This window comes from Lithobates pipiens, unplaced genomic scaffold (genome assembly GCF_037356315.1).
Source record: "Lithobates pipiens isolate NorthernLeopardFrog02 unplaced genomic scaffold, aLitPip1_a1.2 Scaffold_22, whole genome shotgun sequence".
NCBI classification, from domain to species: domain Eukaryota; kingdom Metazoa; phylum Chordata; class Amphibia; order Anura; family Ranidae; genus Lithobates; species Lithobates pipiens.
The window spans coordinates 169218619-169246444 of NW_027507784.1; the positions used below are offsets into that span (position 1 = coordinate 169218619).

At 44.5% G+C, this 27826-nt stretch overlaps 1 protein-coding gene across 1 annotated transcript in view; it reads left to right on the forward strand.

Annotated features, from left to right (window-relative positions):
- Nucleotides 1-27826, forward strand: part of TMEM237 (transmembrane protein 237) — an 86103-nt gene that overhangs the window by 6852 nt on the left and 51425 nt on the right. Inside the window, exon 2 of the mRNA XM_077450161.1 lies at nucleotides 22160-22186. Coding sequence (XP_077306287.1) covers nucleotides 22160-22186 — 27 coding nt within the window. The remainder of the gene's footprint in view (nucleotides 1-22159; nucleotides 22187-27826) is intronic.

Here is a 27826-nt window from a genome sequence, read left to right on the forward strand (position 1 = left end):
GGGGGGGGGATTGTTAGTGCTGGCTTTGTGCAGTGAGAAAGAGTGTAACAGACACTCTGGCTTCGACAACTACAGCCAGAAACCCCACTGGGAAGCCATAGCCCAGTCTGTATAATGTGTCCGGGTTTCAGCCACTTTGAAACCCAGACACGACTCCAAACCCAGACTGTCCGGGTGAATCCTGGACAGGTGGCAACCCTAGTCACACCTATACGTTTTGCAGAAACACACAACAGTCCATTTAACATTAGTTCCTATGGGTCACATTCACATCCCACCAGGGCAAAGGTGCAGGGACTTTTTTTACATGCAACACAGTGCATTTTCTGGCTCCATAGATTTCAATCAAATTGCACGAGAGACGCATGTGCGTGCATTTTTTATGTGTTTTCCTGCATGAAAACAGACTCCTCCTCCTAGCAACATTAACACATCCCAAAAACACACATTAGAAAAATGTAAAACAGACCTGAAAAATGCATCAACCACACATGCGTAGATGCAAACTCGTATTCTCCTTTTGTTTCCTTTTTTAGATTGTGGCCTGACTTCAAGGCTAAACCGTGACATGTCCAGTTCTCCTGTCCAATGAGAATGCCTGTACTAAAAAATGTGTAGGATATACCGTGCTACCTGTAGGTATTGATATATGGCTTGTCTTGTGATGGGAAGCTGCATACAAACTAATTGTGTTCCCACAATGTGAATCAAATGCTGAGCGTGTATGTTGTTGCACCTAGTGCCCTTAGTTGTGTCAATAAAAAAAAAAAAAATAATTGTGTTAAATTATAAAGTGCAAACAATAATAAAATCATAAATGGTAAAAAAATATTGGTGAATACACAAATATAAGTGAAATGTGTACTTTGAAAACAATCGCAGCAAAATGGCATAATCGCAAAACCACAATGAAATCCTTAAAAGTGTAGCATGTGTATGCAATCCATGAGTCCATAATATTACCAAGCGTAAGTGCAAACAAAGGGGGTTATTTACGAAAGACAACTCCACTTTGCACTACATGTGCAAAGTCCACTTGAAATTGCACTGCAAGTGCACTTGGAAGTGCAGTCGCTGTAAATCTGAGGGGTAGATCTGAAATCAGGAGAAGCTCTGCTGATTTTCTCATCCAATCATGTGCAAGCTAAAATGCAGTTTTTTTATTTTCCTTACATGTCCCCTTTGGATCTTCAGTGACTGCACTTCCAAGTGCACTTTCAGTGTAATTTCAAGTGCACTTTGCCTTTTGTAAATAACCCCGAAAGTTTGAAATTGTCTTAGGCCCCTTTCACACGGGACAGATCAGTAATGATCCGCCCCATGATGATCCGCTTGCTCAGCGGGGATCGCTCCGTTGTCCGCGCCGAGCCGGCGGATAACAGGGCGGTCCCAGCACACCGTGCAGGGACCGCCCTGTCAGCTCTCCGCTCTCCTCTATGGGGATCGGATGAGCACGGACCGTCTGTCCGTGTTCATCCGATCCGCTCTGCAGACGGATAGAAAAATAGGATTTTCCTCCGTCTGCAGAATCGGACAATTGCGGAGGCGGACAATAGCGGGTGTCTGCGGATGTTCATCCGCAGACACCCGCTATCCCATAGGAATGCATGTATGTCCGTATTTCATCCGCAAACGGATGGATGAAATATGGACATACTGTCCGCATGTGTGAAAAGGGCCTTAGTGAATAGAATTGGTGGATCATATATAGATATCAACTGCATAAAATCAAACACTGGTTCCTAGATGTACTATAACAACAGTGCAAATAAACGGGGGTTATTTACTAAAAGAAAATCCACTTTGCACCACAAGCTCAAAGTGCGCTTGAAAATGCCCTTGGAAGTAAAGTCGCTGTAGATCCGAGGGGGACATGCAAGGAAAATAAAAAACAGCATTTTAGCTTGCACATTGGATGATAAAATCAACAGAGCTTCCCCTCATTTCAGATCTGCCCCTTAGATTTACAGCAACTGCACTTCCAAGTGTACTTTGCACTTGTAGTTTGCACTTGTAGTGCAAAGTGGATTTGCCTTATGTAAATAACCTCCAATGTTTACTGTAAAAAAAAATCACAACAAAATCGTAAAAAGTCGCAGCATAGATCACATAAACTGAAAAAAATCTTAAAAAGTGCAGCTTATATAAGCAATTTATAGGTGACTATATATAATTAGGATAATAATCCCTAATCAAAAAAGTGCTGGTTTTTTAGCGATCCCTACTACCTCTCAATTAATGCGCTAACCTCTATGTTTGACCTCTCTTACTAGATCAAATTTTGCCTTCCCCTACTTGCTGGGGGATGCACGGTGGGCTCCTCTGATGTCTTCCTCCTTGTTTTTTCAACTGTATATCCAGAAACCTTTTCTTTAGTGGGGTGTGTGGCCCTTTAAAACCGAAGTTTTTTCTCTATATAAAGATTCATGCAAAAAAAAGGGGGTCATCATGGTGTAGTAATTTCAAAATAGGTATTTACAAATAGTAACTTACATTTAAGTTTAAAACAAACAGCTTCTGTGGGCAGATGGATAAAAAGGTTCCCACCTCACTTCCTGTGTGCAGCAGTGTCACCTGACTATACCCTACGTGTGTTATCACGGTCATGTGACTTCAACAGGGGTGTACTGCCATTCTGGAGCACTCTTATTGGATAATGGGTTGGCAGAGCCTAGATCTGAAGCCTGGAACTAAAGTCGCAAAGTCAAACTGGTTTCAGGGAGGTGCACAGGCAGAGGCATAGCTCCCAACTGTCCCTTATTTCAAGGGACTATCCCTGATTTGAAACATTGTCCCTCTGTCCCTTTTCCTCCTCATTTGTCCGTTTCCCAGCGCTAAACCTTTCATCCAAATTCTAAATTGTTGCATTTGTCAATTTTTAAAGCCAATATAAAGAAATATTAGTGGTAAAAAAAAAAGCACTTGTGGATTTAAATAACCTTTTTTTTTGTTATGTCCCCTTTGAGAAGCATGGCAGGGGCGTGTCCTATGCCTACATACGTTTTCTAGTAGGTGTCCCTCATTCCCATCTCAAAATATTAGGAAGTATGCACAGGTTCTCCAGCAAAAGTACTATAAGGCTGGTTTCACATGGGCAGTCCGATCAGATCAGTTGTCAGTTTTTTCAGACGAACCCCATAGGAACAGCCATTGCTCTCTATGGTGAGTTCGCCCCTCACATTTTTGTAAATATTTTATTATATTTTTTCATGTGACAACACTGAAGAATTGAAACTTTGCTACAATGTAAAGTAGTGAGTGTACAGCTTGTATAAAAGTGTAAATTTGCTGTCCCCTCAAAATAACTCAACACACAGCTATTAAAGAGGGATTCCACCTACAAAAAAAATATTAAAAGCCAGCAGCTATAAATACTACAGCTTAATAAATGGACACTCGCCTGTCCCGGGTTCCAGCGATGCAGAGGCCGATCGATCGCTCGGCTCTCGGCTGCTGCCGCCACCATTCTAGGTGAGGGAATCAGGAAGTGAAGCGAATCGGCTTCACTTCCCGGTTCCCTACTGCGCATGCGCGAGTCGCGCAGCGCAATAGGAATTGTCCGCGCTGTCTCTGGGACCCGTGTGTGTCCCAGCAGACAGCGCGGCAGGACAGGAAGAGGCATAGACTCTCATGGGAGTCTATGCCCGGAAGTGGGTGTAAATACCTGTCTTTGACAGGTATCTCCACCCCCCCTCCCCCCTGAAAGGTGCCAATTGTGACACCGGAGGGTGGGAGGGTTCCGATCAGCGGAAGTTCCACTTTAGGGTGGAACCCCGCTTTAATGTCTAAACCGCTGCCAACAACAGTGAGTACACCCCTAAGTGAAAATGTCCAAGGGGCGAAGCCCAACCCCTGAAAAACAACCCCACACACTAATCCCCCCTCCACCAAATGATTTGGATCAAAAATATTAAGGTTCTGAAGACATTTCCTGGGAGAAACTAAATGCATTAAAGAGGAGCTGCACCTTAAAAGAAAATATCAAAAGTCAGCAGCTGCAAATACTGCAGCTGCTGACTTTTAATAAATTGACACTTGCCATCGCTCGTCTCTGAGCTGCCCAACCGCCATCCTCTGTGAGGGAATCGGGAAGTGAAGCGTTGCGGCTTCACTGGCCGGTCCCCTACTGCGCATGTGCGAGTCGCACTGCGCGTCTCCATTGGTCCCCGCTGTGTCCTGGGAACTGTTTGTTTCCCAGAACACAACGGGGGGGGGGGGGGGGGGCATCTGCGGCTAGCTGTGGCTAGCTTGTCCCGGAAGTGGGCGCAGATACCTGCATTATACAGGTATCTGCACCCCCTCCCCCCCCAAAGGTGCCAATTGTGGCACCGGAGGGGGGGAGGGTTCCAATGAGCGGACCTTCCACTTCAGGGTGGAGGTCCACTTTAAGCGGGTAGATACTTCTGGTGATGTCACATCTGCTCTTTGGAACGCAGACTGCGATCTTTGAGTTCCAGAGCGTTGTTTTTTACATGCCCATATACTGGAGTAAAGTTTGTAAGTGTGCAATCTGCTTTTTTAAACGTTTTTTACAAATAGGAAATTACACTATGGATCGCTCTGGAGCCTCGAGAGGGAAGAAAAATATGCATCTACAATCAATGGAGGATTGCAAGTCCTTTTAATACAGGCACTAATATCATTAAAAGTTGTTGAGTGAGGGCAGTGAATGAATTCTTTATGATGAATTTTGGTTAAAATATAATATTGTGTATGAGACATATATTAGGTAATTTTCTGCTAAGACAGTATATATACAAACATTTTCTATACAACTATATACAGTGGCTTGCAAAAGTATTCACCCCTTGGAATTTTTCATGTTTTTCTGCCTCACAACCTGGAATTAACATGGATTGTTTGAGGATTTGCATCATTTAATTTACAGAACATGCCCACAACTTAGAAGATGTTTTATTTTTTTTATTGTGAAGCAAACAACAAATAGGACAAAATACCAGAAAAAGTCAATGTGCATAACTATTCAACCCCCTAAAGTCAATACTTTGTAGAGCCACCTTTTGTGGCTATCACAGCTCCAAGTCACTTTGGATAAGTCTCTATGTGCTTGCCCCATCTTACCAATTGGATTTTTTGCCCATTCCTCATTGCAAAACTGCTCCAGCTCCTTCAAGTTGGATGGTTTGTGCTTGTGAACAGCAATCTTTAAGTCTGACCACAGATTTTCTATTGGATTGAGGTCTGGGCTTTGACTAGACCATTGCAACACATTTACATGTTTCCTCTTAAACCACTTAAGTGTTGCTTTAGCAGTGCGTTTGGGGTCATTGTCCTGCTGGAAGGCAAACCAGGTTTTGCTCAAGAATATCCCTGTATTTAGCACCACCCATCTTTCCCTCAACTCTGACCAGTTTCTAAGTCCTGACTGCTGAAAAACATTCCCACAGCATGATGCTGCCATCCCCAAGTGGGGATGGTGTTGTTTGGGTGATGTGTTGGGTTTGCGCCAGACATAGCATTTTCTTTGATGGCCAAAAAGTTAAATTTTAGTCTCATCAGACCAGAACACCTTCCTCCATACATTTTGGGAGTCTCCAACATACCTTTTCGCAAACTCAAAAACTGCCATTTTGTTTTTTTCTGAAAGTAATGGCTTTCTTATGGTCACTCTGCCATAAAGCCCAACTCTATGGAGTGTACGACTTATTGTCGTCCTGTGTAGAGATACTCCAGTCTCTGCTTTGGAACTCTGCAGCTCTTTCAGGGTTACCTTAGGTCTCTGTAATGCCTCTCTGATCAATGCCCTCCTTGCCCGGTCTGTGAGTTTTGGTGTGCGGCCGTCTCTTGGTAGGTTTGCTGTAGTGCCATGTTCTTTCCATTTGGTTATAATAGATTTGATGGTGCTCCTAGGGATCATCAAAGATTTAGATATACTTCTCAACAACATTGTCCCTTGTTTGGAGAGTTCCTTGGTCTTCATGGCAGTGTTTGTTTAGTGGTACCTCTTGCTTAGGTGTTGCAGCCTCTGGGGCCTTTCAAAAAGGTGTGTATTTGTAATGACAGATCATGTGACACTTAGATTGCACACAGGTGGACATCATTTCACTAATTATGTGACTTCTGAAGGTAATTGGTTGCACCAGAGCTTTTTATGGGCTTCATAACAAAGGGGGTGAATACATACACACATACCAATTATCAGTTTTTTTATTTCTTATAAATAGTTTTATGTATATATTTTTCTAATTTTACTTCACCAACTTAAACTATTGTGTTCTGATCCATCACATATAATTCTGATAAAAAAAACATTGAACTAAAGGCTGTAATGTAACAAAATAGGTAAAAAGCCAAGGGGGGGGGGGGGGGTGAATATATTTGCAAGGCACGGTAGATCAGAATAAAATGAGTGAAATGAGGAGGACAGAGGGACTTTGTTCTAAATCAGGGACAGTCCCTCAAAATCAGGGACAGTTGGGAGCTATGTAATGATATCATTGGTTTCTAAGGAGGAGGTCAGGTGCCTACAGAGCATCTCTGTTTGCCCCCTCTCCTCTCCATCAGCACTGGGATCACATTAGCTGAATGAGCAGTGGCGGCTGGTGCTCCATTTTTACTTGGGGGGGTCAGTCAGTCATTGCCCCTCCCTTTGGCTCGCTCGTCTGGCCACCAGCCCCACACTTACCCTGTAAGTGGGCAGCTTCGGCTCCTTCCTGCATCTCCTCCTCCTCACGGTTTCCTCCTCGGTGGTCAATACAGCTGCTTCACCTCTCAGGCAATTGGGTCTTAAGGCCCACAGAAGAGAGACATTGAAATACTAGTCAGTACCAGTGTGCAAAGATGTATTTGATTTGGAAAAATAAATCACCTTTAATGTTGGGTGTCTTACGTGTGTGCATGTTTAAGAGTGTCTTGACTGAAAAAAGAATTAGAAACACTGCTCCAGTTCTCACTTCAGAAAGAACCTCTCCTGACCGCTTTATCTGCTGACCTCAAGAAATGGGACTCCCTTGCTTTATCATGGTTTGGCCGTTGCATTGTTATGCCATCATTATGAAGTTTGCTTGGCATGGCAAGCACCCCCGTCTACGTAGAAATCTGTTACTTAGACCCAAACTAAAAGGCAGCCTGGGTTTTCCTGACCCAGCGTTATACTACACAGAAGTCCAAATGACCAGAGTAGTGGACTGTAGAGCTGCGCATCTTCTCTGGTCTCACGTTTTGATTACAATTATCATGCCAATGATTCGATATCATGATTACTGCCCAATGCCCATGGTTTTCATCAAAAACCCATCAGTGCACCCTCACCAGTGCTCATCTAATGCAGCCTTGCTGTGCTAATCAAATGCAGCCTCACTGTGCCCATCAAATTCAGCCTCACCAGTGCCCACCAAATGAGGCTGTGCCCATCAAATGCAGCCTCACCAGTGTCCATCAAATGCAGCCTGACTGTGCCCATCAATAAATGCAGCCTGACTGTGCCCATCAAAATAAGCTGTGCCCTTCAAATGCAGCCTCGCCAATGCGCATCAAATGCAGCCTCACCAGTGCCCACCAAATGAGTCTGTGACCATCAAATGCAGCCTCACCAGTGTCCATCAAATGCAGCCTGACTGTGCCCATCAATAAATGCAGCATGACTGTGCCCATCAAATTAAGCTGTGCCCTTCAAATGCAGCCTCGCCAATGCCCATCAAATGCAGCCTCACCAGTGCCCATCGAATGCAGCCTCACCAGTGCCCATCAATAAAGGCAGCCTCACTGTGCCCATCAAATACAGCCTCACTGTACTCATCAACTTCAGCCTCACCGTGCCCATCAACTGCAGCTTCACTGTTCCCTTCAATTGCAGCCTCATTGTGCACATCAAATACAGCCTTGCTGTGCCCATCAATTGCAGCATCACTGGGCCCATCATATGCAGCCTCACTGTGCTCATGAATGCAGAGTCACTGTTGCCTGAATCACACACATCGGCCATCTCCCGCTGTGTCACGGGGGGTTTGATATGAATATGCCGGTGTGCCCGCTCTCCTCTGCCTCATCCTCCTCCAGCGGCCGCTGTAACCAAGCTCCGCCTCCTAGACTATGATAGGCGGCACACTGATTCAATGCCGGGAAATTTAATCAGTTTGTCGCCTATCACAGAAAATCTCTATCACGATGTGAACTTTCTAAAGAATATATAAAGATGAACACAGCAGATATACATGTAAAACTTATGTAGGAAGAGTTGTTTCATCTCTGTGTATCATCTGAGGCTGTTCATTTCACTGGGTATATGTGAGGGTTTACATCCACTTTAAGCACCTATTAAAATGCAGTATGAGCTTGAATCCCTAGCATGTGGAAACAGCAAACTGCCCCAATGGTTGCACAATAGCGAATGATATCGAACAATTGGAAGACATGACCTTGGCCCTTCGAGACATACGACCAGGTAGTTTTACTGCAATCTCTTCCATTCCTCCAAGGAATGCCTGCAATGTGTGTAACACACACTGTTCCTTTGTACCAGCTCTATATTGGGTCATGGTACTGATTCCTGCCTTTCTGATTCCCCCCCGTGGTGACCTCCTTTTCCCTCCCTTTTTTCTTCTTCTGCTGCTTTCTCTATTTTCCGAACTACCCTCTTTCTATAATATATATAGAAAAATTTGTTGGATGTGCATGAATTCAGGCAGGCTTGGGTATGTTCCACTTTTATACATTCGTGCTTACTATGCTCTGAGGTTTTCTGGTCAGGTTCCTTCCCTGCACCCACTCTCGGGAATCCAAGAGGCCTTTCTACCCCACTTGTACCAAGTCCTCTTTATTTAGTTGGACTTTTGACATCTCTGCACATGGATTCTGGTTGTTCAATTAGGTTTTTGTATGTTATACTGTACACCTCTGTGGATATTTTTATATTTTTTGTAACAAAACGTCCCACACTCTGCTTGAGTGCTTTTGTCATATACTGTTTCCTCCAGTCTGAATATAGATATCAGATATTCCAGCCGCTGACAACCAAAGAACCAAAGTACTCGTTTTGGCTGCTGAACATGAACTGTTTATTGAAACACAGGTAACACTCGGGACAACGCCCCCCCCCCCCCCCCCCCTTTGCATTCAGGGAGGGTTAGACTGTCCAATCAGCAGGGAGAGCTGTTGGTGGAATTCTTCCCTCACAGAAAACATACATACACATCCAATAATACTTTTTTCCAAGGCAGACAGACACAATAGAACAATGGAATACAGCCACACCCCAAACGACCCAGCAAAGAGTGCACAACAGTATGATAATTATATATATATATATATATATATATATATATATATATATATATACACACACATACATATATACATACATACCATAATCAGCTTAAAAGTTTGCATAGAACAACACCCTATGAGATGAGTTTCTGTGGTTAAGCCAAATTTGTGTCAGCAAGACATCAATTATTTCTTGTTATCTAGTCAAACAGCCTAACTCTTGATAAGAAAGTACTGTGACTAAAGTTTGAATAACCCTTAGACATGTATTTTTACTGGTATATATACTACTGTTGTATTCAATAAAGTCAGAAATCTTATGAACACACACTCGAGCCTGTTTCCCATGTCTCATTTGGTCTCTCACGGATCCGAGGGTCCCAGTGGTCTGCCTGCATAAACCAGGGTGGTCTTCAAGGTGTACAATTCCTTTCAGAAATGACAATCTCCCTCTCACCCTGGGCCTTCGGAACTGCCACAGGTGCGGGGCAGAGGTCTTGGATCCTCCGTCTGGTTGTCAGCGCTTCAGCTGGAGAAGTTTCTTGTAACTCTACAAATGCTGCTTGCAAGAAATCCCATGTGTCTGTCAGTGTTGTGGGAGAAAGGCTGACTGCTTCTTCTCTCAGGAAGGCTGAATCTGTAGTGGGTGCTTGGCAGAGCTCAATGATGTTTGGCCCTGATGCTAGCTCTTATACTGAAGGCTCACCAGGTTGTTCTTCCTCAGCGGAAGTCTATTAAATCCCTAGTCTCTGGAACTGGTGTCTGGGGATAGAGGTTCACCATCTCCTGTCCATAGAATGAAGATGTTACCGGTGTTGGGCAGAGGTTAGCAGAGCTCTGCCTTGTTGTAAGCACATCAGCTTTGGGGACGGCCATCTCCAGAGTTTCCGCTGCTGATTCTGCGGCATGCTGCTGAACATGTTCTAGCAGTTCCCTGTATGCCCTTTGCAGATGCTGTTCTTTGCTTAGAAAATAGTCCATATCAGGTTTAAGCTCTGAGACATCTGCAGGACCGAGCATAGTCTCTCTGTATTTTCGCGGGTTCTCAAGGGTAGGTTCCCCCTCATTGCCAAACAAAAAATGATCTGTAAGGCTCTCCCACAGTAATCTAGGGCCGCCACCTTCCGTTTGAGGATGCTCCCACACATGCTTATTAGGGTTTAGGTCTGGAGACATGCTTGGCCAGTCCATCACTTTTACCCTCAGATTCTTTAGCAAGGCAGTGGTCGTCTTGGAGGTGTGTTTGGGGTCATTATGTTGGAATACTGCCCTGCAGCCCAGTCTGTGAAGGGAGGGGATCATGCTCTGCTTCAGTATGTCACAGTACATGTTGGAATTCACGGTTCCCTCAGTGAACTGTAGTTCCCCAGTTACGGCAGCACTCATGCAGCCCCAGACCTTAACACTCCAACCACCATGCTGGACTATGGACAATCCCCCCTAGTCTTTGTACTCCTCACCTGGTCGCTGCCACACACGCTTGACACCATCGGAACCAAATAAGTTTATCTTGGTCTCTTCAGACCACAGGACATGGTTTCAGTGATCCACATCCTTAGTCTGCTTGTCTTCAGCAAACTGTTTGTGGGCTCTCTTGTGCATCATCTTTAGAAGAGACTTCCTTCTGGGATGACAGCCATGCAGACCAATTTGATGCAGTTTGTGGTGTATGGTCTGAGCACTGACAGGCTGACCCACCACCCTTTCAACCTCTGCAGCAATGCTGACAGCACTCATACGTCTATTTCCCACAGACAACCTGTGGATATGACGCTGAGCACATGCACTCAACTCCTTTGGTCGACCATGGCGAGGCCTGTTCTGAGTGGAACCTGTCCTTTTAAACCACTGTATGGTCTTGGACACCGTGCTGCAGCTCAGTTTCAGTGTCTTGGTAATCATCTTATAGCCTAGGCCATCTTTATGTAGAGCAACAATTCATTTTTTTCAGATCCTTAGAGAGTTCTTTGCCATGTTGAACTTCCAGTGACCAGTATGAGAGACGGAGCGATAACACCAAATTTAACACACCTGCTCCACATTCACACGTGAGACCTTGTAACATTAACAAGTCACATGACAAAGGGGAGGCAAAATGGCTAATTGGGCCCGATTTGGACGTTTTCACTTAGGGGTGTTCTCACTTTTGTTGCCAGTGGTTTAGGCATTAATAGCTGTGTGTTGAGTTATTTTGAGGGGACAGCAAATTTACACTGTTACACAAACTGTACACTGTCTACTTTACATTGTAGCAGTGTCATTTCTTCAGTTTTGTCACATGAAAATATATAATAAAATATTTACAAAAATGTGAGGGGTGTACACACACAACATTCCAGTGTGGTTGTACAACGAGTCCAATTAGTACAGATTAGACTGGGGTTCTCAGTCACCCTGTGCCCCTAATAGAGAAAGGGTAACTTAGACATAGGAGGTGCATGGGGAGCTGAAACAATGGTTTTCCAACCTCTCCAAGGGATTCTGGGTTCCACGGGCCCCCCGCCCAAAGTGACTCTCATCACACTTTTCATATAAGGTTGTGAGGTGGGTGTGGAGCTGCTTATTTCTGGTGTGTGCCCCTTTAACCACTTGCCGACCGCCGCACGACGATATACGTCGGCAGAATGGCACGGGCAGGCATAAGGGCGTATATATAAGTCCCTGCCTTCCCGCGGGTGGGGGGCCCGATCGGGTCCCCCCCCGGTGCCTGCGGCGGTCGGCATTCGTTCGGGAGCGATCCCGGACGAGGGGGCGGCCATTCATTCATGGCCACCCCCTCGCGATCGCTCCCGACGAATGGAAATCCTTCGTGACATCACTTCCTCTCCTGTAATGTAAACACAGGAGAGGAAGTGATGTATTCTCTCCTCCGTGTCGGTATTTTTCGTTCCGGCACCGAGGAGAGAGCATCGGTGAGTTGCACCAACACACCACACATACAGTAGAACATGCCAGGCACACTCACCCCCCCCCTTTACCCCCCGATCACCCCCCCAATTACCCCTGCCCCCCCAGTCACAGTGACACCAATTGCATTTTTTTTTTTTTTTTTTGCATTGGTGTCATTTGTGACTGTAATAACTGTTAGGGCAGTTAGGGTTAGCCCCCTTTAGTTCTAATGTGCCCCCCTAACCCCCCCAATAAAGGTTTAACCCCGTGATCACCCCCCGTCGCCAGTGTCACTAAGGCTGGGTTCACATTGCAGCGGTTTATGAGAACGGATGTGATTCGCACCGCACTGCAGTGCAAATCACATCCGATCTCTGTGCGATTCGAGTTCAGCCATACAGATAGTATGGCTGAATTCGCGCCGCACCCGCCGCAAATTCGCACGGGACCCTTTTTTTGGTCCGCAGCAGAATCGGATCGCATGGGTGTTCACACAATGCGATCCGAGTTTGCAGATCGCACTGCGATATGCGAACTGATCTGGGGGTGTCATTAACATTTCACTGACACTCCCAGCAGTTCGCATAGGGCAGTGTGAACTGCCGCCCGGAGGCATGCGATGCGGGAACCCGCCGCGGATTCGTGGCGTTCCCGCATCGCTCCAGTGTGAACCCAGCCTAATAAGCGATCATTTTTCTGATCGCTGTATTAGTGTCACAGGTGACGCTAGTTAGGCAGGTAGGTATTTAGGTTCGCCGCAACTTTTTATAGCGCCAGGGACCCCCATATACTACTACCCCTGATTGTCCCCTAGTTAACCCTTTCACCAGTGATCACCATATAACTGTTACAGGTGACGCTGGTTGGTTAGTTATTTTTTTATAGTTTCAGGGCACCCGCCATTTATTACCTAATAAAGGTTTAACCCCCTGATCACCCGGCGGGTGTCATTTGTGACTGTAATAACTGTTAGGGCAGTTAGGGTTAGCCCCCTTTAGTTCTAAGGTACCCCCCTAACCCCCCCAACAAAGGTTTAACCCCGTGATCACCCCCCGTCGCCAGTGTCACTAAGGCTGGGTTCACATTGCAGCAGTTTGAGAACGGATGTGATTCGCACCGCACTGCAGTGCAAATCACATCCGATCTCTGTGCGATTCGAGTTCAGCCATACAGATAGTATGGCTGAATTCGTGTCGCACCCGCCGCACCCGCCGCAAACTCGCACGGGACCCTTTTTTTGGTCCGCAGCAGAATCGGATCGCATGGGTGTTCACACCATGCGATCCGAGTTTGCAGATCGCACTGCGATATGCGAACTGATCTGGGGGTGTCATTAACATTTCACTGACACTCCCAGCAGTTCGCATAGGGCAGTGTGAACTGCCGCCGGAAGCCATGCGATGCGGGAACCCGCCGCGGATTCGTGGCGTTCCTGCATCGCTCCAGTGTGAACCCAGCCTAATAAGCGATCATTTTTCCGATCGCTGTATTAGTGTCACAGGTGACGCTAGTTAGGCATGTAGGTATTTAGGTTCGCCGCAGCTTTTTATAGCGCCAGGGACCCCCATATACTACCGCATAAAGCCCCCTGATTGCCCCCTAGTTAACCCTTTCACCAGTGATCACCATATAACGGTTACAGGTGACGCTGGTTGGTTAGTTATTTTTTTATAGTTTCAGGGCACCCGCCATTTATTACCTAGTCTCACTAGTGTACCCCTAAATTTAGGGGTGTCTACTTTCCAAAATGGGGTCATTTGGGGGGGGTTTGTGCCATCTTGGCATTTTATGGCCTTCAAAACTGTAACGCCCTTAGAAAGCCTGAAGGCGGTGCTTGGTTTTCGGGGCCCCGTACGCGGCTAGGCTCCCAAAAAGTCCCACATATGTGGTATCCCCGTACTCAGGAGAAGCAGCAGAATTTATTTTGGGGTGTCATTTCACATATGCCCATGGCATGCGTGAGCAATATATCATTTAGTGACAACTTTGTGAAAAAAATAAATAAAAAAAAAAGTTTGTAATATTCCCGCAACTTGTGGCAAAATATAAAATATTCCATGGACTCAACATGCCTCTCAGCAAATAGCTTGGGGTGTCTACTTTCTAAAATGGGGTCATTTGTGGGGGTTTTGTGCCATCTTGGCATTTTATGGCCTTCAAAACTGTAATAGGTAGTGAGGAGTGAAGTCAAATATTTACGCCCTTAGAAAACCTGAAGGCGGTTCTTGGCTTTCGGGGCCCCGTACGCGGCTAGGCTCCCAAAAAATCCCACACATGTGGTATCCCCGTACTCAGGAGAAGCAGCAGAATTTATTTTGGGGTGTCATTTCACATATGCCCATGGCATGTGTGAGCAATATATCATTTAGTGACAACTTTGTGAAAAAAAAATAAAAAAAAATTTAAGTTTGTAATTTTCCCGCAACTTGTGGCAAAATATAAAATATTCCATGGACTCAACATGCCTCTCAGCAAATAGCTTGGGGTGTCTACTTTCTAAAATGGGGTCATTTGTGGGGGTTTTGTGCCATCTTGGCATTTTATGGCCTTCAAAACTGTAATAGGTAGTGAGGAGTGAAGTCAAATATTTACGCCCTTAGAAAACCTGAAGGCGGTTCTTGGCTTTCGGGGCCCCGTACGCGGCTAGGCTCCCAAAAAATCCCACACGTGTGGTATCCCCGTACTCAGGAGAAGCAGCAGAATTTATTTTGGGGTGTCATTTCACATATGCCCATAGCATGTGTGAGCAATATATCATTTAGTGACAACTTTGTGTAAAAAAAAAAAATAATTTTTTTTTTGTCATTATTCAATCGCTTGAGGCAAAAAAATAAAATATTCAATGGGCTCAACATGCCACTTATCAATTTCCTTAGGGGGTCTACTTTCCAAAATGGGGTCATTTGGGGGGGTTTTGTACTGCCCTGCCATTTTAGCACCTCAAGAAATGAGATAGGCAGTCGTAAACTAAAAGCTGCGTAAATTCCAGAAAACGTACCTTAGTTTGTAGATGTGACAACTTTTGCGCAAACCAATAAATATACAGTTATTGACTTTTTTTTTTACCAAAGACATGTGGCTGAATACATTTTGGCCTAAATGTATGACTAAAATTGAGTTTATTGGATTTTTCTAATAACAAAAACTAGAAAATATCATTTTTTTTCAAAATTTGCGGTCTTTTTCCATTTATATCGCAAAAAATAAAAATCGCAGAGGCAATCAAATACCATCAAAAGAAAGCTCTATTTGTGGGAAGAAAAGGACGCAAATTTTGTTTGGGTACAACATTGCATGACCGCGCAATTACCAGTTAAAGCAGCGCAGTGCCAAATTGTAAAAAGATCTCTGGTCATTTACCAGCAAAATGGTCCGGTCTGAAAGTGGTTAAATATACCTGGAATAAACGTACTAATAAAGTGACAGATTTCTGTTTAATATGTTAAATGTAAAAATAAGCAAAGTAAATATAAATAAAATTAGGTTATGTTACAAATAAATTCATAATCTGATTGTTGCCAATCAAGAAATGAATTGTACAAACAATAAAATATATCTCTATTCAAAATACAGAAAATAAAAGTGCAATAAAGTGACAAGTGCTATGTCCAGAGTAGTTCCTTGATATCTGTTGAATAAACCAGGAAAAAGTGCTATGAAATAATACATAGGTCCACAACATGATGTTATTTAATTTCATAAATCTTGCAGTGTGACGGTGACTCCACTTGTGCTCCCCCTCTCTTTCCTCACACCGTAGAGGCCTTTCCCCTTTAAGGGGTAAAATAACTCTGTGGCTGTTTACACAATCCAGGGCTATCCTTTTCTTTTTTACCATTTATTACAAACGCATAGGTTAAAATGCACTTATAAAAATATAATTCGGCATAAGAATCAGGAAGTCTGGGACTGCAAATGCGTTCCATGATCTTAGTCCATCAGTGATGCTAGAAGCTCCTCCCTACGCATTTTGTCGCATTTGGCATGAGAAGACTCCTTCAGAGAAATTTTCTTCCAAGCAATAATTTCATTATCTATTGAAAATATGCTTTTTTCCAGTATGACCAGTAATAATCTTTTTTAAAAAAAATAGCATTGCTCTACATACAAAAAGCTAATTTTATTATCTGACTTTTCCCTTTTGTTTACACTAAAAAATATTTTTGGCCTCCTTTCACACTGACAGAGGGCCACGTTAGCAGTAAAGCGTCGCTAGTTTTAGTGGTGCTCTACTGCCGTTTTAGCAACGCTTTTTGGCCGCTAGCAGGTTACTTTTAACCCTGCTAGTGGCAGAAGAAAGGGTTAAAAGTACCCAAAAAGAGCCGTTGCCGAATACATTTCAATGGGCAGGGCGGTTTACTAATCATATTGTCACTGTGATCTTTGAAGTAGGAGACACTGACAGTGGTCAAACTGACAGAAGGCTGCAGCAGATTCACCCACCAAAGCACATCTCAACGGGAAGAAAATTTAGAGATTCGTCCCTAGTATTTCCATAAAGGTTTAAATGCATGCCTCATATATGCACAGTCATAAACTGGTTAACGTAAACCTGTGATAAAAGAAATATAGGCACATGCATTCTCCCCCAAAAAAACTCACCAGCAATACACACCAAACTGAGCATGGCCTTTTTACATAATGCGGAGGATTAGAGCGGGAGTAAACCCTCTGAATTTTTTTATTTTTTTTTGACCTGCAAGGGAAAAGGCATAATGAGCTAGTATGCACCGCATACTAGCTCATTATGAAATACTTACCTTAGAAGGAGGCCCCGACAGCTGGCCCGATCCACACAGAGGGAGCTGACAAGTTCCTTTGGCATGTCTTCCGGATATCGTGGCTCCGGTGCTGTGAGTGGCCGGAGCCGCAATATTGTCTCTCCCGCGCATGCGTGCAGGAGATTTCTTTCCGGCAGGGTCCGGTCTGTCCGTCTGCCGGAAAGTCCGGTCCGTCTGCCGAACTTTCAGCCGACAATTCCTTGTGCGCATGCGCCGCTGCAGTCAGCGGCGCATTGAGAGGGTAATATCTCCTAAACTGTACAGGTTTAGGAGATATGTTTTTTACCTACAGGTAAGCCTTATTATAGGCTTACCTGTAGGTTAAACCTATAAAAATGACTATACAACCGCTTTAACCCCTTAGGTTCCACAAGAAGTATAACAAGCATGCATATACAGGACGATTACTGTTGTGGGTTTAGTACAATTTTAACCACTTCCCGCCCAGCCTATAGCAGAACGACAGCCGGGCGGTGGTTCAGTTATCCTGACTGGGCATCATATGAAGTCCAGCAGGACACAGGGGCATCTCCAATCGTGGTATGGAGCCTTTGACGGAGGCTCCTTACCACGTGATCAGCTGTGACCAATCACAGCTGATAATCAGCACATTGATTATCAGCTCAGCCCCATCAGATGTGCCACCACAGCTGCCAATAAGTGCTCATCAGAAACGGATGTCAGTGCCAATCAGTGCTCACCACAGTGCCAATAAGTGCCCAGCAGTAACACCTGTCAGTACCCCTCCAATACCTCATCATCAGTGCTGCCCATCAGTGCTACCTGTCGGTGCCAATCAGTACTGCCTATCAGTGCCCATCACAACCACCTATCAGTGCCCATCACAGCCACCTGCCAGTGCCCATCGATGCCGCTTGCCAGTGCCACCTATTGGTTCAAAAATTTGGATCGTTTTTAGTTTGTTTACATAAAATAACAACCCCAGTGGTGAACAAATACCACCAAAAGAAAGCTCTATTTATGGGAAAAATATTATTAAAATGTAATTTGGGTACAGTGTTGCATGACGCTCAATTGTCATTCAAAGTGCGACAATGCTGAAAGCTGTAAATTGTCCTGGGCAGAAAGGGGCAAAAGTGCCCAGTATTGAAGTGGTTAAAGAGGAAGTTAACCTGGGAAAAAAAACATAAAAATAAACCCTGTAAGGCAAAGGCATAACGAGCTAGTATTTTTTGCGCGATAAACAAAAAAATAGCAACAATTTTGAAAAAAACACATTATTTTTTACTTTTTGCTATAATAAATATCCCCCAAAAATATTTTTTTAAAAATGTTTCCTTAGTTTAGGCCGATATGCATTCTTCTACGTATTTTTGGTAAAACAAATAGCAATAAGCGTTTATTGATTGGTTTGCACAAAAGTTATAGTGTCTACAAAATAGGGGATAGTTTTATGGCATTTTTATTGATTTTTTTTTTTTTACTAGTAATGGTAGCGATCAGCGATTTTTATTGTGACTGCGACATCATGGCGGACACATCGAAAAATGTTGACACATTTTTGGGACCATTGGCTTTAATCAGCGATCAATGCTAAAAAATTGCATTTATTACTGTAAAAATGTCACTGGCGGTGAAGAGGTTAACCATTAGGTGGCGCTGTAGGGGTTAAGTGTGTCCTAGGGAGTGATTCTAACTGTGGGGGGGAGGGGCTGTGTGTGACACATCACTGATCAGCGCTCCCAATTACAGGGAGCTGTGATCAGTGACACTAGGCAGAACTGGGAGATGCTTGTTTACATTAGCATCTCCCCGTTCTTCCTCTCTGTGAGACGATCGCGGGTATCCCCGCAGACATCCGGTCCATGGGACCTGCAATCAAGGTGCTCCCTGCGGGCGCACGCGCCACCTCTTAAAGGGCAACATACAGGTACGTTAATCTGCCTGTACGTGCTCTTTTGCTACAGTATATCTGTGTGAGCCAGGAGGGTGTCCATGTACATCCTCCCGGAGACACGCTCCCTGCGGATGGGCATCGGGGACAATCTGCGGTGGCTGTGTTCCTTGGCTGCAGCCAATCACAGATCGTTGGATGTGGCCACTCACAGCGGCCATTTACCAGGTGGTTGACATATCCAATGAGAGATGATCTCAAATGTAAACATATGAGATCATCCGACGGCTCTCCCTCCTCACACAGAGACTGTGTTGCAGTGAGTGATTTTCCATCTTGTTACCTGCCGAAACAGTGCCCATTAGTCTCAGAGTGCCCACCATACTACACAGTGGGTCAGAGCTCAGTCACATTACCCCTGGCATACCGTAGATCTAGCTGTCACAATCCCTCTCCTGCATGGACTATACTCATAGTACAACTCTCCTTCCATACAGAGCTCACTAGCCTGTGTTTCATCAGATTTGGCGACCCGTCAGAATGTGTAACGGAAGTGACGTTCCGTCACAACCATCTTGCTACACCCCGAACTCCTCCATAGTAAGGATACACTGAGAAGGGGGGAAGCGGACATCTTTTTACACCCACCGGAGTTTTGCATAGTACAAACCTGGCGGTGTAGTGTCATATTTTGCTGCCTATCACAGGATGCTGCGGAAGTAACGTTGCCGCCAGAAATTGCGTACTGCGCATGCGCGATGCGTTCCAAACACTCGCGCCGTGCGTTCCAACATAGTTTCGGCAATACAGTTCAGCGAAACCATCACATAATGTTACGGAAGTGATGTTAAACACAACACAAACACTGGGCCGTGCGTTACAACACTAATACTTCCCTTGTTACCTAGTATCATTATTTACCAACCATGCTGAGCTACGTGCCGTCAATGTTCAGTGTCCTCATCCCTATCCGCGAGCTTCAATGTTCAGTGTCCTCATCCCTATCCCCCTGCTTCAATGTTCAGTGTCCTCATCCTTATCCCCGTGCTTCAATGTTCAGTGTCCTCATCCTTATCCCTGTGCTTCAATGTTCAGTGTCCTCATCCTTATCCCTGTGCTTTAATGTTCAGTGTCCTCATCCCTATCCCTGTGCTTCAATGTTCAGTGTCCTCATCCTTATCCCTGTGCTTCAATGTTCAGTGCCTCATCCTTATCGCCGAGCTTCAATGTTCAGTGTCCTCATCCTTATCCCCGAGCTTCAATGTTCAGTGTCCTCATCCCTATCCGCGAGCTTCAATGTTCAGTGTCCTCATCCATATCCCCCTGCTTCAATGTTCAGTGTCCTCATCCTTATCCCCGTGCTTCACTGTTCAGTGCCTCATCCTTATCCCCGAGCTTCAATGTTCAGTGTCCTCATCCTTATCCCCGAGCTTCAATGTTCAGTGTCCTCATCCCTATCCCCAGGCTTCAATGTTCACTGTCCTCATCCTTATCCCCATGCTTCAATGTTCAGTGTCCTCATCCCTATCCGCGAGCTTCAATGTTCAGTGTCCTCATCCTTATCCCCATGCTTCAATGTTCAGTGTCCTCATCGAAGCAGGGGGATAAGGATGAGGACACTGAACATTGAAGCACAGGGATAAGGATGAGGACACTGAACATTGAAGCAGGGGGATAGGGATGAGGACACTGAACATTGAAGCTCGCGGATAGGGATGAGGACACTGAACATTGAAGCTTGGGGATAAGGATGAGGACACTGAACATTGAAGCTCGCGGATAGGGATGAGGCACTGAACATTGAAGCACGGGGATAAGGATGAGGACACTGAACATTGAAGCAGGGGGATATGGATGAGGACACTGAACATTGAAGCACGGGGATAAGGATGAGGACACTGAACAATGAAGCAGGGGGATAGGGATGAGGACACTGAACATTGAAGCTCGCGGATAGGGATGAGTACACTGAACATTGAAGCTCGGGGATAAGGATGAGGACACTGAACATTGAAGCTCGGGGATAAGGATGAGGACACTGAACATTGAAGCTCGGGGATAAGGATGAGGCACTGAACAGTGAAGCACGGGGATAAGGATGAGGACACTGAACATTGAAGCAGGGGGATATGGATGAGGACACTGAACATTGAAGCTCGGGGATAAGGATGAGGCACTGAACATTGAAGCACAGGGATAAGGATGAGGACACTGAACATTGAAGCACAGGGATAGGGATGAGGACACTGAACATTGAAGCACAGGGATAAGGATGAGGACACTGAACATTGAAGCACAGGGATAAGGATGAGGACACTGAACATTGAAGCACGGGGATAAGGATGAGGACACTGAACATTGAAGCAGGGGGATAGGGATGAGGACACTGAACATTGAAGCTCGCGGATAGGGATGAGGACACTGAACATTGAAGCTCGGGGATAAGGATGAGGACACTGAACATTGAAGCTCGGGGATAAGGATGAGGACACTGAACATTGAAGCTCGGGGATAAGGATGAGGCACTGAACAGTGAAGCACGGGGATAAGGATGAGGACACTGAACATTGAAGCAGGGGGATATGGATGAGGACACTGAACATTGAAGCTCGGGGATAAGGATGAGGCACTGAACATTGAAGCACAGGGATAAGGATGAGGACACTGAACATTGAAGCACGGGGATAGGGATGAGGACACTGAACATTAAAGCACAGGGATAAGGATGAGGACACTGAACATTGAAGCACAGGATAAGGATGAGGACACTGAACATTGAAGCACGGGGATAAGGATGAGGACACTGAACATTGAAGCACAGGGATAAGGATGAGGACACTGAACATTGAAGCACGGGGATAAGGATGAGGACACTGAACATTGAAGCAGGGGGATAGGGATGAGGACACTGAACATTGAAGCTCGCGGATAGGGATGAGGACACTGAACATTGTCCGCACGTAGCTCAGCATGGTTGGTAAATAATGATACTAGGTAACAAGGGAAGTATTAGTGTTGTAACGCACGGCCCAGTGTTTGTGTTGTGTTTTACATCACTTCCGTAACATTATGTGATGGTTTCGCTGAACTGTATTGCCGAAACTATGTTGGAATGCACGGCGCGAGTGTTTGGAACGCATCGCGCATGCGCAGTACGCAATTTCTGGCGGCAACGTCACTTCCGCAGCATCCTGTGATAGGCAGCAAAATATGACACTACAGCGGCGACAGAACGTCACTTCCGTTAAACATTCTGACGGGTCGCCTAATCTGATGAAACACCTAGAAACACTGCCCCTCCCCCAGTCAGATGATCTGATCACATGGAGTGATGTAACTAAGGTCCTCCTCCCTGTTCTCATGACAACCAGATGGCTGTTCTAGCTCTGTGTACATCGCTGTGATTGAGTGGAGCCCCACAATGGAAGGAAAGCGGGTGAGAGATGAAATCAATGTATTGTCACCCTGAGGATGGGATGGGTGTGGTGGGGGGCCGGGTACACACATATTCTGTACAGTGATCAGGGGAGGGGGAAGGGAGAGCTCTGCTATTATTAGTGATAATCCTACACACTGCCAGAGAGCCATCATTACTGAGCTCCATTGTGGTGTCATCTCTGCTCTACATTCCCTGCTGTTTCTAGCACCTGCAGCAGGAGGAATGAGACTCTCAGGCTAGAGCAACAGAGGCAGAAGTTCTCTGAATTCCTCAGAAAATGAAGTATTTCCCTCCATGAAGATATGTCCACAGCAGATGTAGAGTTTCTGCTCAGATGTAGAGTTTCTGCTCTGGGTGGGCTGACCATGTGACATACACAGTCCTGGCATCAGGACATCATACAGGACACATGCCGGGGATTTACTAAAGGATCTGAAAAATAATGTCTGAAGATTTACTCCAATCAGGTGCAAACAATATAATCAAGCAGGGATCCCCCCCCTTTTTTTACCGATATTATAGTGTGTTTATTGAGATCAGAAAAAAAAAAAAAAAAAAAAAAAAAAAAAAAATATATATATATATATATATATATATATATATATATATATATATATATATATATATATATATATATATATATATATATATATAAACACACACACACTTGTGCTCATAAGTTGACATACCTTGGCAGAATTTATGATTTCTTACTAATTTTTCAGAGAATATGAATGATAACACAAAAACTTTTCTTTCACTCATGGTTAGTGTTTGGCTGAAACTATTTATTATCAATCAACTGTTTACTCTTTAAATCATGACAACAGATACTACCCAAATGACCCTAATCAAAAGTTTACATACCTTGGTGATTTTGACCTGATAATATGTACACAAGTAACCATGGTTACCAGTAAAGGTAACCTTCTCACCTGTGGTCCGTCTGCTTGTAATTAGTGTGTGTGTATAAAAGGTCAATGAGTTTCTGGACTCCTGACAGACTCTTGCATCTTTCATTCAGTGCTGCACTGACGTTTATGGATTCTGAGTCATGAGGAAAGCAAAAGAATTGTCAAAGGATCTGCGGGATAAGGTAGTTGAACTGTATAAAACAGGAAAGGGATATAAAAAGATATTCAAGGAATTGAGAATGCCAATCAGTAGCGTTCAAACTTGAATCAAGAAGTTGAAACCAAACCATGGTCAGGTAGACCAACTAAAATTTAAGTCACAACTACCAGGAAAATTGTTGGGGATGCAAAGAAAAACCCACAAATAACTTCCGGTGAAATAGAGGACTCTCTGAAAACATGTGGTGTGGCTGTTTCAAGATGCACAATAAGGAGGCACTTGAAGAAAGATGGGCTGCATGGTCGAGCCGCCAGAAGGAAGCCTTTACTATGCAAATGCCACAAAGTATCCCAGCAAAGTATAACAGCACAGAGACAAGCCTCAAACCTTCTGGCACAAAGTCATTTGGAGTGATGAGACCAAAATTGAGCTTTTTGGCCACACCCATAAAGGCTACATTTGGAGAGGAGTCAACAAGGCCTATGATGAAAGGTACACCATTCCTACTGTGAAACACGGAGGTGGATCACTGATGTTTTGGGGATGTGTGAGCTACAAAGGCACAGGAAATTTTGTCAAAATTGATGGCACGATGAATGCAGTATGTTATCAAAAAATACTGGAGGAACATTTGCATTCATCAGCCAGGAAGCTGCGCATGGGATGCACTTGGACATTCCAACATGACAATGATCCAAAACACAAGGCCAAGTCAACCTGACATTGACTACAGCAGAATAAAGTGAAAGTTCTGGAGTGGCCATGTCAGTCTCCTGACCTCAATATCATTGAGCCACTCTGGGGAGATCATAAACATGCAGTTCATGCAAGACAGCCCAAGAATTTACAGGAACTGGAGGCTTTTTGCCAAGAGGAATGGGCAGCTTTACCATCTGAGAAGATAGAGCCTCATCCACAAATACCACAAAAGACTTCAAGCTGTCATTGATGTTAAAGGGGGCAATACACGGTATTAAGAACTGGGGTGTGTAAACTTTTGATCGGGGTCATTTGGGTAGTTTCTGTTGTCATTATGATTTAAAGAGAGTAAACACAGTTGATTGATAATAAATGGCTTCAGCCAAACACTAACCATGAGTGAAAGAAACGTTTTTGTGTTATCATTTATATTCTTTAAAAAATGGCCAAGAAATCATCAATTCTGCCAGGGTATGTAAACTTATGAGCACAGCTGTATATTGAAAGCAGAGGCCTTTCGTACGACAAAAGCTGGATGTGCAGACTATAACATTTTTTCGTATGTTAACCCAATGTCCGATTTTCTTTTAATTAGTAGGGTTTTCGTTAAAAAAAAATGTCAACGGATGGATGGTTGTCCAAAAATCTGATCGTGTGTACTTTTTTTTTTTTTTTACCCTAATTAATTCTCTACATGAAAGTAGAAAACCTTTTTAATAGTAGCTGGCCCCCTAAAATACCTTTGCCCAAACTCAGTACAGTGCTGTGCATGTCTGCAGCAGCTCTTCTCCCCGCCTCACAGGCTGGGCTGAGAGCAGTGAGAGACATTGGCTCCTGCTGCTGTCAGTCAAAACCTGTGAGCAGAAAGGGGGAGGAGTCAGAAGCATTGGCCGGGACCACAGAAGAGGAAGATTGGGGCTACACTGTACAAAACCATTACACAGAACAGGTAAGTATAACATATATTTATGTTAACAATGAAAACAACTTTACAATCGCTTTAAATGTGCAGGCAACTGTCAGTTTTTAGGTATTGCGCTGTGGAGAGGTAAAAAGGTAATGAGCATTTTAACGCATCACACTCTTTCCTTTTTTTTTTTTTTTTTTTTTTCATTCCTTTTTTTTTGGGTTTATTAGAAATATCAAAAGTGACACTTTATTGATGTCTTCGCACAGTAGTGCAGTGATATGTGGTGCCTCTCACTGCACTAAGGTAAAATGTTAATACTGTATATGCATTTTACCGCAGCTCCCAGATGCGTTGCAGTTGTTTTCTATGTGCCCTATCGATGACCGGAGTGATAAAATGCTCATCAATATCCTCCGACTGACACTGTCAAATCCAGACAAACATCTCCTTAATTCAGGCAACCGCTCTTTCTCCTTTCACGATTTCCACCACATATTATATGAGACAAAAAAGCAAGACCATAGTGCTCTCCGTATAAATAACAGGTTTATTGTCCCCCACAATGTAAAACACATTTTAGCTAGCTAGCTCAGCACTACAAACCCGACTGTAGTGGTGGTGTGATGTCACAGGCTCGGCTCCACCCTCCTACTGCTATTTGCTGGGAACACCGTTAAATAGAGACTATTCGTTCCAAATTGATCTATACTAAAACCATACATTTCCTGGTTCCCCACTGTGTTGCTTCTCACAAGTAATATTCAAAACCTAATACTGGGTATGATGCATGAGAAATAGGAAACCACCGCTCCAGGTCAGTCCACCAAGAGATTGCTCGTTCTCCAAGCAGGTAGGGGTCCCAGGTGCAGGCTAATTGCACAAACCAAGTAGATAAAGGATGAACAAACTCTGGACAGCCGCACTCCGGATCAGATGAAAAGTAAAAAATGCCTTTTATTTCTTCAAACAAAAAAAAAACAAAAAAAAACAAACAAAAATAAACCTCACATCACATAAATAACAGCAGCAAAGGGAAAAAGGAAAAAATCTGACGCGCTTCACTCTAAAACTAGCGCTTACTCATAGCTGGGTATGATGCATCTTATTAAAAAATATTAATATATATATAATCTGCTATGCCTGTCAAACCACGATACATCCTAAGGACAGTACCACTAAAATTAACTATTGCTTATGAAGCAATTCTGGTCAAAATGGACAATTACCCTAGGTTCACACCTATGCATGGCTTTTGTTTGCAGACACGCACTATAGTCCATGTAACATGTTCACATCTATGCGTTTTGCAGCCGGCGCATTTTTGGAAAGGGTTGGGGTCTTTTTTTTGCGTGTTTTAAGCGTAATAGACTTCAGTGGAATCGCACCAGAAACGCAAGTGTTGTGTTTGTGATGCTATTTTTTTTTTTTTTTTAAATGTGTTTTGCGTTTTTATTTTTAAACACTGTATATAGCTGGTTGTTAAGGAGTGGGCCGGGAAGCCAGCTGCTGTGTCTTTAACAACCGAGTCATCAGCTGTTATAAGAGTTGCCCGCTGACGGCTAAATGTATATAAAAAAAAAATTGTGAAAAAAAAAAGGGTATGGGGAACCTTCGGGTCTAGTATGGATTCAGAGGGACCCCCACAGCAAAATTTCTTTTAAAAATGGTGTGGGGTCCTCCCAAAATCCACACCAGATCCTTATCCGAGCATGCAACCTGGCAGGAAAGGGAGGGGCGAACGAGCACCAACCCCCCCCCCCCCCCCGGAATCATGGCAGGCCTCAACATTGGGGGTGTTGATGGGGACAAGGGCCTCTTCCCCAAAACTCTGGCCAGTGGTCATGGGGGTCTGCAGGCAGGGTGCTTATCGGGAATCCGGAAGCCCCCTTTGAGGGGGGGCCCCTGAATTCTGCCCCCTCCAATGTGAATGGGTAGGAGGTAATTCACCCCAAAAAGCAGTGAAGTGTTGAAAAAAAACAAGAGACGGTTTTTGACAAGGCCTTTTATTTAAAAAAAATTCCCCCATCGTAGCTCCGTCTTCTTTCTCCGGTACCGATGTCTTCTTCCTCCAATTGTTTCTTTTCCCCTAGGTGCTGTCTTCTCCTTGAGCTGTCTTCTTCCTCGCCAGCGCTTACCCGCTAAAAACAAGCAAAGATCTTCTTCTAATGCTGTCTTCCTTCGTTGTGTTGTCTCCCACTGTCTGCCTTTTCTTATATATCCATGGGCATGGCCATCCGATGTCACACAGAGAACCAATCCCTGGTACTCCAGGTGTTTTTTAACATGTTTTCATGTGTTCATTTGAGTGGGCCTTCCTCCGCTCCAAAAACATGCTAAAAAATCTTATGTACCAAATGTTGGCACTGAGCCAAATGTGTTGACATGGAAATAGCTTCTCACATTTGGGGCGCCAGTAAGAAATAATGGCACTGCAAGTGTGTCGCAAAATGCTCATTTCTGCCCACGTTTCTGCTAATCCAAGGTGAGAATAGAGCCTTTAAAGCTGACCTCCTGCCTTCAGTCTTGCACAGTTGTACAGGTTCTTCTCCTGTACTGTAATTGCTGACCCTGATTTCACTGCAGACTGTGAGCCGGAACAGAGCGGGCTGCTCTGTGCAAAACCATTGCACAGAGCAGGTAAGTATGACATGTTTATTGTTTTTAAAACATAAAAAGCAAGCCTTTACAATCGATTTAAAGCGGAGGTTCACACAAAAAGGAACCTCCGCATTTCAGAACCCTCCACCCCTCCGGTGTCACATTTGGTACCTTTCAGGGAGGAGGGGGGTGCAGATACCTGTCTAATAGACAGGGACCATCCGGATTGCGCAGCGCGACTCGCGCATGCGCAGTAGGGAACCTGATTCCCTTACTGAAGATGGCGGTGGCAGCACCCGAGAGCCGAGCGACAGATCGGCTTTGGGTGCTGACATTGCGGGTGCCTTGGACAGGTA